General features: G+C 44.3%; 1 protein-coding gene across 1 annotated transcript in view; it reads left to right on the forward strand.

Moving 5' to 3' along the window:
• The window catches only part of LOC310694215 (methanethiol oxidase-like), a 48,623-nt gene that overhangs the window by 10,572 nt on the left and 24,607 nt on the right, over window positions 1-13,444 (forward strand). The window contains exons 2-4 of the mRNA XM_083477222.1: window positions 3,935-3,988; window positions 10,602-10,714; window positions 12,601-12,786. Coding sequence (XP_083333348.1) covers window positions 3,935-3,988; window positions 10,602-10,714; window positions 12,601-12,786 — 353 coding nt within the window. The remainder of the gene's footprint in view (window positions 1-3,934; window positions 3,989-10,601; window positions 10,715-12,600; window positions 12,787-13,444) is intronic.

Raw genomic sequence — 13,444 nt, forward strand, 5'->3', positions numbered from 1 at the left:
CAACTACTGACTACATACAGGATGCAGGATTGCAAAGGGGCAGCGGTGCCTATGGATCCAGGTTTCATAAAAACACTTCATATAGATGAGAGTCCTGAATTTGAACATCCTGATGTATATCACTCTGTAATTGGAAGTTTATTGTATCTAGCACAGTGGTCCAGACCTGATATTAGCTACGCAGTAGGCATATTAAGTAGATTGGTCTCAAAACCCACACTAAATGCCTGGAAAGGGGTAAAACAAGTTCTGAGATATCTCAAGCAGACAATTGGCTATATGTTACAATTAAATTCTTCAGAGGATGAAATGTTGAGTTGCTACTGTGATAGTGACTGGGGAAATTTGCCAGATAGAAAATCTGTCACAGGACTAGTCATAATGGTCGGTGGAGCTTTAATCAGCTGGCGGTCACGCAAGCAAGACGTTGTAAGTGTGTCATCAACAGAATCAGAGTACGCCGCATTGAGTGAATTGTGCAACGAGGTGATTTATTTCAAGCATTTGATGGCAGATTTAAATGTGAATTGTGGAGAACCAGTACAAGTTTACATTGATAATCAAGCTTGTATAACCTTAAGTAAAACAGAGGGTTTCAAATCGCGTTCCAAACATATCTCTGTAAAATACCAAAATGTACGTTGCTGTGTACAAGACAATGTAATCACCTGTACTTATGTGTCAAGTGAAGAAAATGTAGCAGATGTATTAACTAAACCATTGGCAAAGATAAAGAACAAGCGAATGTGCAAGGGTTTAGGTTTGCTGGAAAAATAATCTCCTACATAGGTGTATTTGATGTTAATTGTTCAGCAGAATCTGTGAGGGGGTGTTCAGTTTCTGTTAATTGGTTCTCGTGGGAAACTTGCAGATTCTAGCTTCACCAATTAACTCAAGCTGGTGTCAATTTACTCTTGGCAGAAAGCCCAGGTCTGCTTGACCTAGAAACTACTTACTCTGATTGGTTAACGACCAGCACTCAACTCTGTTATCTAGGGATTGCTAGCACAGTTTGATGTGAGGTGTGTTAGGAGTTAGAAGTGCTGTGTATGGTTTTGAGAGAGAGAAAGAGAGGATTTATTTTGCTTTTATTTGTATGCAGAAACTCTGCTGGTTTTATTTTTTCCTTTTAATAAATCCTGTAAATAGTTATTCTGAGTCTAGCTGACTAGTCATTACTGCCGCAACTAGCTTCCTCGCTGTGCAGGAAAACTCTGCTACGTTTGGGCTAAAGCCAATAGGGCTATGCCTGACACTTCAAAGTTCCATGATAAATTCCTATAACAGGCCCAAGGTTCACATAGTAGCCCAGTGTCCTCTTTCCCACAGTGGGATATTCCCAATGGCCAGCCCTTCCATTAGACAGTGTGAGGCAGCTGCCTCAGGTGGAAGATCTTCAGGGATGGGGTGGGGTGGGGGCAAGAGCTGCCTCATGCTTACTGAGCAACCTCATCTAGTGCTTTGGCTTAGAATCATAGAGTTGCAACCTTCGCATTATCAGCACCATGCTCTAACCAACTATCCAGCCTTAGCATTGAAGGAAGGTGTGTGCATGTGCAAAGGGGGAAATGGACCTATTTGATACAAACTTTGGAGGATCCTAATGGCTATAGTCTTGAGGGCTAGAAACCTGGCAGAGGGCCTTCTCGGTAGTGGTGCCCATGTTGTAAACAAAAATTGCCCTTTTCCCTTATGGGGTACCCAAGAGCCCATATAATAATAATAATAATAATAATAATAATAATAATAATAATTTATTATTTATACCCCGCCCATCTGGCTGGGCTTCCCCAGCCACTCTGGGCGGCTTCCAAAAGAATATTAAAATACTGTGATACATCAAACATTAAAAGCTTCCCTAAACAGGGCTGTCTTCAGATGTCTTCTAAAAGTCTGGTAGTTGTTGTTCTCTTTGACATCTGGTGGGAGGGCGTTCCACAGGGCGTGTGCCACTACTGAGAAGGCCCTCTCTATAGAGTCCTTACATAGGTTCCCTATTGGTAGGAGAAAATAACAGAGGCCAGCCAGAGAATATTGAGAAGCAAAGCAGCTAGTAAGCCTGATCTTTATTGATCTGTTGCTACAGGGTGCTCCCCTCACCCGCAGGAGGGAGGAGGGACCCCGAACAATGAAGCGCAAGGCCTTATAAAGACTTTTGAAATTGCCACCCTGTAGATCAAGACCAAGGGATGCGGGTGGCGCTGTGGGTTAAACCACAGAGCCTAGGGCTTGCCAATCAGAAGGTCAGTGGTTCAAATCCCCGCGACGGGGTGAGCTCCCATTGCTCGGTCCCTGCTCCTGCCAACCTAGCAGTTCAAAAGCACATCAAAGTGCAAGTAGATAAATAGGTACCGCTCTGGCGGGAAGGTAAACGGTGTTTCCGTGCGCTGCTCTGGTTCGCCAGAAGCGGCTTAGTCATGCTGGCCACATGACCCGGAAGCTGTGCGCCGGCTCCCTCGGCCAGTAAAGCGAGATGAGCGCCGCAACCCCAGAGTCGGCCATGACTGGACCTAATGGTCAGGGGTCCCTTTACCTTTTAGATGAAGACCACCCCCAGAAACATCATACATACATCACAGAAAAGGTGATCTAAAACAACAATTTGAATGTTGTTTTTCCTGTTTGCCAGGTTATCTGATTGCCTTTCCTGATAGTCTGTCACCCATTAAAATGCTGATTACTCAATTCCTGGGACAATGGGAAGGCTCCCTGACCCCCCCCCTACTTGCAGGGGAAATATTTGGTCAGTTTGGGAATCAAAATGGTTTCAGGTCGGTCTTCCTGTGCTGATCTATGTACGTGCTTGGTTGGTACATGTATGAACACTACCATATATCTAAGACCTCAAAATACCTATCACACATGGCAGAGGGCCTTCTCGGTAGTGGCACCTGCCCTGTGGAACGCCCTCCCACCAGATGTCAAGGAAATAAACAACTATCGGACTTTTAAAAGACATCCGAAGGCAGCCCTGTTTAGGAAATTTTTTAATGTTTGATGTTTTATCGTATGTTTAATGTTCTGTTGGGAACTACCCAGAGTGGCTGGGGATGTCAGCATCGCCCTTGAGCCAGTGCCACCAACTGGACTCATCCACTTCAGCCCCGACTGGGCTAGGCGAGCTGGGTAGCACTTCCAGAGACCACCTTCTGCACAGGAACAGGACTCACAGCTTAGAGTTGTGAGCACCAGATTCACTCCAACAAGAAGACAGTCGTCGCACAGCAGAGTATAGCAGAGTATAGCAGAGCATAAACGACTCGGAGAGCAGCTCTGTAGAATATCTTTTATTCTATCTACAACTATAATACACAACTATGTACAGAGCTAAATGAGGTCTAAACGAAAATGCTGAACTGCACGGAGTGTCTGCAGCTGCTCTTAGCAGCAACCTTATCTATACACACGATCTCTCTCTAACACTCAGCCTCTCTCTCTCTCTTTGATGTGAGGCTGGAGCGGAATAAGTAAAGAGCAGAAACCGCCCCTCCTCTCTGGAGAATCAGCAGAGAACATCAGCAGATTCTTGGATATGGGAGGGGTGAAATCTCCTCAGGGGAGGCCCGGCCAGATGGGCGGGGCATAAGTAATAAATTATTATTATTATTAATTATAATTTTAAAAGAAAGAAGTTAAGGTGTGCGGGAAGTTGAATTCTGCATGGGGAGTCATTCTTTACTCCCTGCATTCCCCTGTCCCAAGATAGCAAACTAAAGACATTCACTCACATTAACACTCGATTGGGAGCCGCCCAGAGTGGCTGGGGAGACTCAGCCAGATGGGCAGGGTATAAATAATAAATTATTATTATTATTATTATTATTATTATTATTATTATTATTAATCAAAAAGCCTGGGAATATATCCAGGAAAGGCATCTTTTGGGACCAGCAAAACTGTCACCTGTTGATCTTTCAACCATTTCAATTTGCAGCGAAATGCGGAGAGTGTGGCCCTGGATACAAAACGCCATTGGACGCTATGAAAGGTAAGGGGGTGAGGTCTTTGTGGCCACTTTTTATTTTTATTACAAGCATGCCTGTATCTTGCCAACTTTCCAAGGAGTTCAGAGCAAGCTTGCGTACCCAAACAGCACAAGGGGATCCACAATTTATTTTTCTGCCAGTCCCAATTGCTGGCTACTGTTTGTGTTTGCCAATAACCCTGTACAGTGGTGCCCCGCAAGACGAATGCCTCGCAAGACGGAAAACTCACTAGACAAAAGAGTTTTCCGTTTTGGAGGTGCTTCGCAAAACGAATTTCCTATGGGCTTGCTTCGCAAGACGACAATGTCTTGCGAGTTCCTGCTGGTTTTTTCCCCTCCCCCCCTTTTTTCTAAGCCGCTAAGCCGCTTATCAGCTGATCCGATCAGCAGATAATCCGCTAATAGCGCTAATAGCGCTAATCCGCTAATCCGTCAATGGGCTTGCTTTGCAAGACGAAAAAACCGCTAGACGAAGAGAATCACAGAACGGATTCTTTTCGTCTTGCGAGGCACCACTGTACTGGGGGAAAACCCAGTGCCTTGTCTGTGTCATCGTACGGGGATTTGAAGGTAGTGCTTTCTCTACTTCCCCACTGCTTTTTCATTTTGTGTAGTTCCTGTTCTAGGTTGTAAGTCTGTGGCCTGGGATTCCCTTGTTTATAACTTGTGTGCAGCTTAGTAACTGTTCCTAAATGAAAAACAAGAGCATGATGAAATCCAATCTACCCATTGGTCCATTGAGTTCAGTAATGTTTATATGCTGATTACCAGTGGCTCTCCAGCGATTTAGCTGGTGATCTTTCTCTTTCTTTTATATATATAGCATTTTTATTGATACTTGTACAAAAATGCATACCTATCACAAAAATATAATACACTGAAATATCTAAAAAAGAACAGAGGCAGGAAGAATATGAAGAAGAAGAAGAGGAAGAAGAAGAAGATGATATAAAGGCAGAAAGGAAAAGCATGGGAAAAGAGAAAAGAAAAAAATATTAAAAAGATTTCTAGTTCTCTGTCCTTCAGCTAAACATATTATTCGCTCATTCTGTCCAGTACTTTTTCAATCTTCAAATCCAGATATTACAAGTTCATTTTCTCTTTCATGCAAAAAGTCCATAAGAAGTTTCCAGTCCTGAGTAAATGTCAATAATGATTTTTTCCTCTAATTAAACACATTACCTTTGCCATCTCAGCCAAGTCCAATAGTTTTATCAGCCATTCATCTATACTGGGTAGGGCTGTATCTTTCCATCTTTGTGCATATAACAATCTCGCTTCTGTAATCTTACATTGGAGTGAACTTCCATCGTCCTTTTGCAGTTGTGTCTCCATTAAGCCTCATATAAAGAGTTTTGGCTTCAATTGAATATTAAGCTTTAAAATCTACTGCATCCATGTATTTGTATCCTTTCCCCCCTCCTTTTTACATGTCCATCAAGCATGATAAAATGTCCCTTCGCGTTCTGGGCATTTCCATTAAACATTTGAAACACCTTTATACATTCTAAATAGTTTAAAAAGGTAAAGTTACCCCTGATTGTTAGGCCAGTCATGGACGACTCTGGGGTTGCATGCTCATCTCCCTCTATAGGCCAAGGGAGCTGGCGTTTGTCCGCAGACAGCTTCCGGGTCATGTGGCCAGCATGACTAAGCCGCTTCTGGCGAGCCAGAGCAGTGCATGGAAACGCCATTTACCTTCCCGTTGGAGCGGTACCTATTTATCTACTTTGACATGCTTTTGAACTGCTAGGTGGGCAGGAGCAGGGACTGAGCAACGGGAGCTCACCCCGTCGCGGGGGTTCGAACCGCCGACCTTCTGATCAGCAAGCCCAAGGCTCTGTGGTTTAGACCACAGCGCCACCCACATCCCTCTAAATCAGGGGTAGGCAAACTAGGCTTGGAGGCCAGATCCGGCGCAATCGCCTTCTCAATCTGGCCCGCGAACGGTCCGGGCATCATCGTGTTTTTTACATGAGTAGAATGTGTCCTTTTATTTAAAATGCATCTCTGGGTTATTTGTGGGGCATAGGAATTCATTCTTCCCCCCCCCTTCAAAATATAGCCCGGCCCCCCACAAGGTCTAAGGGACAGGGAACTGGCCCGCTGCTGAAAAAGTCTGCTGACCCCTGCTCTAAATAGTGTATTGGGAGTTAAATACCAATGGTCTGGCAGGAGACCTACCTGCAGACCTTCTGAGACTCCAGATTCCTGGGACCCATGCATTGTAAAACAAGCACTGTACCACTGAAGTGGTCATGCTGATCAGATTGCCTCTGAAGTCCTGCACAGCTTAGGAAGGACAAAGGAAGCTTCCTTGTTCCATCTAACTCAGTGCCAATGTGGTGTAGTGGTTAAGAGTGGTGGACTTGTAATCTGGTCAACCGAGTTCGCGTCCCCGCTCTTCCACATGCAGCTGCTGGGTGACCTTGGGCCAGTCACACTTCTCTGAAGTCTCAGCCTCACTCACCTCACAGAGTGTTTGTTGGGGGGGAGGAAGGGAAAGGAGAATGTGAGCCACTTAGGGTAGTGATAAAGTGGGATATCAAATCCAAATCCAAACTCAGTGTTTTCCACACTGACTGGCAGTGGCTTTTCAGAGTGCCAGGCATGGGACATTCCCAGCGCTACCTGGATGTGCCAGGTTTTGAATCCGGGTTTTGAACTACGGCTCTGCCCTCTCTTGGGACTGGTTGCTTACTAATGTTTCAGTTTTCATTTTTGCACATTAAAGAAATTTAATGAAATTTGCACACCCCCTCCCAAGGTTTCCTGAAGTGCAGTCGCAGCCTCCATCAGGGAGTGGCAACTGTGTCCTAACACAGCAATAATAAGGAAATGCTTTCAAGCTAAAGAAACTCCCTCTTTCATTTTTCATCCACATCTGGGCACTGGGCTGTGGTTTATGAGGGTATCATTCTCATGGCTGCAAATATATCTGAAATGATCCTGGACTGCTCTCCTCTTCAGTCTTCAGGCCTTCATAACCCCCAGTAGGTGATATGTTAAAAGAAATATAGACGTTTTCATGCAGGTTTTTAACATTATGTAGGGCTGCCACTCCCCCACCAATATATTTTTATTGAGTTTTACAGTACCAATTTGAATTCAAACATTAGGTACATCAACATCATCATTTAGAATTCTCTGAATCCTATGACTCTCCTCTGCCCTTCCATGGTGACCATTTTGAATCTTTTTTTCCAACTGCCTTCCTTGTTTTCTCTATTTTTTAAAAACAAACCACTTTCACCATAATTCTTCGTATATTACAAGCATTACTCAAATCCTGCCAAAGTTTGTAGTTTGTTTACAGTGTTCTCTTAAATACATTGTGAATTTTCCCCATTCCTTCTTAAAATTCTTCTCCTCCTGGTTTTTTATTTTCCCAGTCAATTTTGCCATTTCAGGGTAGTCCATATTCATCAGCCATTTGTCTCTGGTTGGAACTTTTTCTTCTTTCCATCTCTGGGCCACTAGCATTCGTGTTGCTGTCATCGCATACATGAATAGTCGTTTCTGCTCCTTTGGATCTCTGCACCTAAAATAGTAAAGGTAAAGGGACCCCTGACTGTTAGGTCCAGTCGTGGTTGACTCTGGGGTTTTGGCTCTCATCTCCCTTTACTGGCCGAGGGAGCCGGCGTACAGCTTCCGGGTCATGTGGCCAGCAGGACTAAGCCGCTTCTGGCGAACCAGAGCAGCGCACGAAAACGCCGTTTACCTTCCCGCTGGAGCGGCACCTATTTATCTACTTGCACTTCGCGCTTTCGAACTGCTAGGTGGGCAGGAGCAGGGACTGAGCCATGGGAGCTTACCCCGTTGCGGGGATTCAAACCGCCAACCTTCTGATCGGCAAGTCCTAGGCTCTGTGGTTTAACCCACAGCGCCACCCGCGTCCCGTGCAGCTAAAATACCTAGTAGAAAAGCACCTGGTTTTTCCCTAAATGTTATTTGGGAAATAAAAGGACTGTCATATTTAGTCATGTTAGATTGGTTAGATAGATTGAAAAGCATTTTGATTGTCTAAATAGTGTCCCCCCCTGCCTTAATCCAACAGCAAATGTTTGAAATGTGACTATTTTTATTATTATTAAAAAAACAGATGCTTACAAGACTTTCAGATAGCATTGTCCTATGTCCTATGTTGTGGGAGGAACACCTCTTCCCACCCGTGAGAGAGGAGGGATGCCTCATTCCATCCAGTGTGTATTTTCGGAATCTCCGACGGTGATTAACGACCTAAGCCTTTGAATGAGACTTCAGGCACGCTCCCCATTGCGCAGAGTACCCAGACAGCAGCAGAAGGAGCCAGAAATATGTGCTACATTGCTACTTTTATTTCTAACTACGCAGGACAGAAAAGAATATGTGTCTGCTCTCTGTGAGAGACAGAAAAACAACAATAACAAAGAAACAGGAAACCAGTAGACACAAGATCTACCCACCTTGGAAGAATGGCAGATGAAGGTGATAGAGTACATGGAACTGGCAGAAATGACTGGCAGAGTCCGAGACCAGGGAGAAGAGGTGGTGGAAGAAGATTGGAAAAAATTTAAAGACTACTTGCAGAAATACTGTAAAATGAATGAATGTTAAAGGGATGTTGGATTGAAAATAAGTGGTGTTGGTAAAAAGATTAACAAGAATATGTAAATATGGACTGATAATGGAGGAAAATATATATATTTATAATAGATTAAGATGCTGAGTAATGGATAAGTGATAGAGGGTAAGGACTTGCTGAATTAAATATCTGAACTGGAATACAAAAAGGGAGGTGTGAGGAGGTCAGGAAACTAGTAAATGAAGTATATGATATGAAAGTATTGATTCTTTTTCTTTCTTTTTTTTCCTGTGTAAACTGTTTTCCATTTTGTTTTTTTCTATGTGTCTTGTTTTTGTATTCTTTGTTCTTATTTTTTTTAAGTTTAAATTTTGAAATTCTCTAAATGTTTGCTAAACTTCAATAAATATTACTTTAAAAATAAATAAATAAATAAAAAAGAATCAGGAAACCAGTAACTTCAACATCCATCTCCCATCTCCCGTGAGACTTCCAATAGTCTGGAATGTCAACAGAGTCTTGTGACTCCAAGGACTGCACAGTAGCATAACAGAAATCTAACAGATACTAGAAGGAGCACTCCATTCTGTGTGTCAAACAAGAGGGAGCACCTCTTTTTAAATGAGGTCCAAGAAGGGGAGGAATGGCACAAGATGAGGCATTACCTTCTTGCCTGCCTCTTCCAAAACTACCCCTGTTGTGATGAATACCTCGGGTGACAGACGCTTCAGGTTACAGACGCTTCAGGTTACAGACTCCACTAACCCAGAAATAGTACCTCTGGTTAAGAACTTTGCTTCAGGATGAGAACAGAAATCGAGCTGCGGCAGCGGGAGGCCCCATTAGCTAAAGTGATACCTCAGGTTAAGAACAGTTTCAGGTTAAGAACAGACCTCCGGAATGAATTAAGTTCTTAACCGGAGGTAAGAACTGTACCTGTATCACCAAAAAGCAAAGTTTCTTCCCTTCTGCCCTTTAGAACTACTACTCCCCCATGTGCAAATTCATGCATAAATGAATAAACGAAGCTTTTTAAAAATTGGCCTCATTTCATGGCAAATCAGGGATGTTCGGCTTGTGGCTCACGTGAGGGATTTGCCCCCTCGGGCGATATTATCTCACGTCATCGTTCCCCCACTCCTTTGACCTTGCCAAAGTCTAATGGAAGTCTTGCCCACCGTTTCATTCGAGAGCAAAGCAGAGATGTTCCAAGAAAGACACTGTTTGCATTGTTCGTCACATCCAAACGCAGCGGTGAAAGGGTGAGCTTTTCTCCTTTCCTCATCTGGCTCCCCTTAATACCAGTGTAATAAACAAAAAATCTGCCCTTATTCCCTTATGGGGGACACAAGAGCCCTTATAGAGTCCTTTGCAGGTTCTCCATCGGTCGGAGGAAAAAACAGGCCAAGCAGAGAATACTGAGAAGCAAAGCAGCTCGTAAGCCTGATCTTTATTGAACTGTTGCAACAGGGTGCTCCCCTCAGACGCAGGAAAGGAGGAGGACCCAGAACCAAGGTGTGTCCGCCCTTATATAGACTTTTGGAATTGCCCACCCTGGAGTCCAAGACCACCCCCAGATACATCATACCTACATCACAGAATGGGCGGTCTACAGCAGAAATCTGAGTGCGTTGTTTACCTCCTGTCTGGCAGGTTACCTGTTAATGCTCACTTGATTGGATACCCTGGGGAGCCTGGCCAGTCTTTTGTAATGATAAGTACTTAGTTCCTGAGCCAGGTCACAGGCTCACCCTGTTCATACACAGACATACCCTTAAGACAGGATTTGTGAAGGAAAAGACAACGGGGAGGCTCCTCCATTTGACCTTGCAGAGAAAACACCTGGTCAGTTTGGGAGTCAAAATGGCTCCATGGCTGCTCTCCTGTGCAGCTTCAGACATGTGGCCTATATATCTATGTACGTCTTTGGCTGGTACATTTATGAATGTTTATTATATACATAAAACCTTAATTTGTTTATTTCACCAGTGTGTTTGCTTCCCTGTTCCCCCACTCCCGGTGGCTCATACAAGGTTTTTTGCTTTTGGACAGGCCCCCGGGAAGAGATTGTATACCTGCCCTGCATCTACAGGAACACGGGAATAAAGAAACCAGACTACCTGGCCACGGTGGATGTGGACCCCAAATCTCCAACCTATTGCCAAGTAAGTATCTTTCAGTGTGCGAAGGCTGGTCACGCAACAAGGCTTGGCATGCGCCGATATCTTCAGGGTTATATTGCTCCACAATTGTGTGAGAAGTCCTGTTTGCTTTCCAAGGATAATTCTGAGTTGTATCTTGTAAAAGAAAACCAAAAACCCCTGACACATCCCCATTGCAAAACCCCACCCTAAAAACACTTTTAAAAGTGCAAACATTGCAGTCCGCCTCCTTCAGGCCGTTGCAGAAGTCATCTGTGACAGCTGCTCGCTTTAAAACTGAAGAGCGCATTCTTGCAGAACAAAAGTGGGGGTGTGGTGGATTTCCAAAGACTTTCCCGTTCATTCTCAAGTGGTTCAGATTGCTAAATCTTTTGTTTGCTTTCGTATACTTAGCCACTCACTTTGTGGGGCAGTTGATCTGGTCCAGCAAGATATCTTGTCAAAGCTTGTTAATTTTGTTTTATTGTATATTTTCAAAAACCTTAAATTGTAAATAAATGTTGCAAGTTGCCACATCGGTGTGTGAGAAGGATGCGGGTGGGGCAACCTCAGAGCGATAGTTGTGTTTAAAGATATTTTTTTAAAAATAAATAAATAAATATTTACCAATCACTGGAACACAAACAGTGAAACCCCCAGGCGGCTGATACATTGGGTATACAATATTCAATAATATACATATTCAATAATAATATATTCAAATTAACCATATGTAGACTTCTATATACCTTAACACTCCTCCATCCACAAGGTTTATTTAACTTCTAACATTTTAATTGCCCCAAATTGTTCAAACCTGCCCAAATAATTCAGTATCTTCTCAAACCAATCCTCCTCTTTCTCACTGACCTTAAACCCTTTCATTCTGTGTATCTTCACAGTTAGGTAATCTAAAATTATAATATTCAGTTTTTTCCTCCATTGGTTCACCCCCAGCTCTTCAGCATTTTTCTAGTTACTCGCTATAATCTGTCTGGCTGCAGTTACCATCAATTTTACCCATTTGCAAATGCAGTTGTGTTTAAAGTTCTAAACAACTACGCGTCCAGATATCTGAGAGACCGCCTCTCCCTCCTTCCCTACAGACACTCTCAGGTGTTAAGATCGACAGAGGAGACCCTTTTGGGAGTTCTGCCACCCTCAGAAGTATAGGGAATAGCAGCCCAAGAGAGGGCATTCTTTGCAGCAGCGCCTAAATGGTGGCGGCTCCCTTTCTGCCTCAAAATCTTCATTGTACAGCTTTCACCGTACGCCAAAGGCATACCTCTTTACACCTGAGATCTATTTTTATTTAACAAAATTGTATACACCTCTAAGCAGTCTACAAGAAATGTTGTGAATGTCAACAAAATCAGTTAAGAGCAAATAATTAAAAACATGTAAAAGATCATTAAAATTAAGCAGTGACAGATTAAAGATCAACATGTTGGGATTGTTGTTGTTGTTGTTGTTGTTTAGTCATTTAGTCATGTCCGCCTCTTTGTGGCCCCCTGGACCAGAGCACGCCAGGCACTCCTGTCTTCCACTGCCTCCCGCAGTTTGGTCAAACTCATGCTGGTAGCTTCCAGAACACCGTCCCACCATCTCGTCCTCTGGCGTCCCCTTCTCCTTGCGCCCTCCGTCTTTCCCAACATCACGGTCTTTTCCAGGGAGTCTTCTCTTCTCATGAGGTGGCCAAAGTCTTGGAGCCTCAGCTTCAGGATCTGTCCTTCCAGTGATCACCCAGGGCTGGTTTCCTTCAGAATGGAGAGGTCTGATCTTCTTGCAGTCCATGGGACTCTCAAGAGTCTCCTCCAGCACCAGAATTCAAAAGCATCCATTCTTCGGCGATCAGCCTTCTTTATGGTCCAGCTCTCACTTCTTCTTCTTCTTCTTCTTCTATTTCATAGGTCATCCATCGCCTGCCCATGCCAAATGTCAACGATGAGCTCCACCACACTGGGTGGAACTCCTGCAGCAGCTGTTTTGGGGACACGACCAAGAAGCGAAACCGCCTCATCCTTCCCAGCTTGATCTCTTCCAGGATTTATGTGGTTGATACAGGCACTGACCCTCGAGCTCCGCGCCTCCATAAGGTACAGGCTTTTCTGGGGCTCACCAGAAACCACGCCCTCCGTTTTGCAAGTTCCTTTGTTGCTCAATGAATCAGAAGCCCTACCAGAGTGGCTCGCAGTGGGTCTTCGCTGTAGTATTTACAAGGCCATCAGCATTGAGATTTCTTTGCAGCAGAACTAGTCCCTCACAAAATAGGTAATAATGTTAGTACTATGGATGGGGGAGGGACGTGGATGGCACTGTGGGTTAAACCACAGAGCCTAGGGCTTGCCGATCGGAAGGTTGGCAGTTTGAATCCCCGTGACGGGGTGAGCTCCCGTTGCTCGGTCCCAGCTCCTGCCAACCTAGCAGTTCGAAAGCACGTCAAAGTGCAAGTAGATAAATAGGTACCGCTCCGGCGGGAAGGTAAAGGGTGCGCTGCTCTGGTTCGCCAGAAGCGGCTTAGTCCTGCTGGCCACATGACCCGGAAGCTGTACGCCGGCTCCCTCGGCCAATAAAGCGAGATGAGAGCCGGAACCCCAGAGTCGGCCACAACTGGACCTAATGGTCAGGGGTCCCTTTACCTTTATGGATGGAGGATCCAATCCATTTAGTTTTGCATTTTAATGCGAGCCAAACGGATTCTAACTTTCCAAGTCCAATTCATGAACCGAAATGCCACCACCCTCCAAAATCCAC

This window comes from Podarcis liolepis, assembly GCF_965112155.1.
Source record: "Podarcis liolepis genome assembly, chromosome: 15".
In the NCBI taxonomy this organism is placed as follows: domain Eukaryota; kingdom Metazoa; phylum Chordata; class Lepidosauria; order Squamata; family Lacertidae; genus Podarcis; species Podarcis liolepis.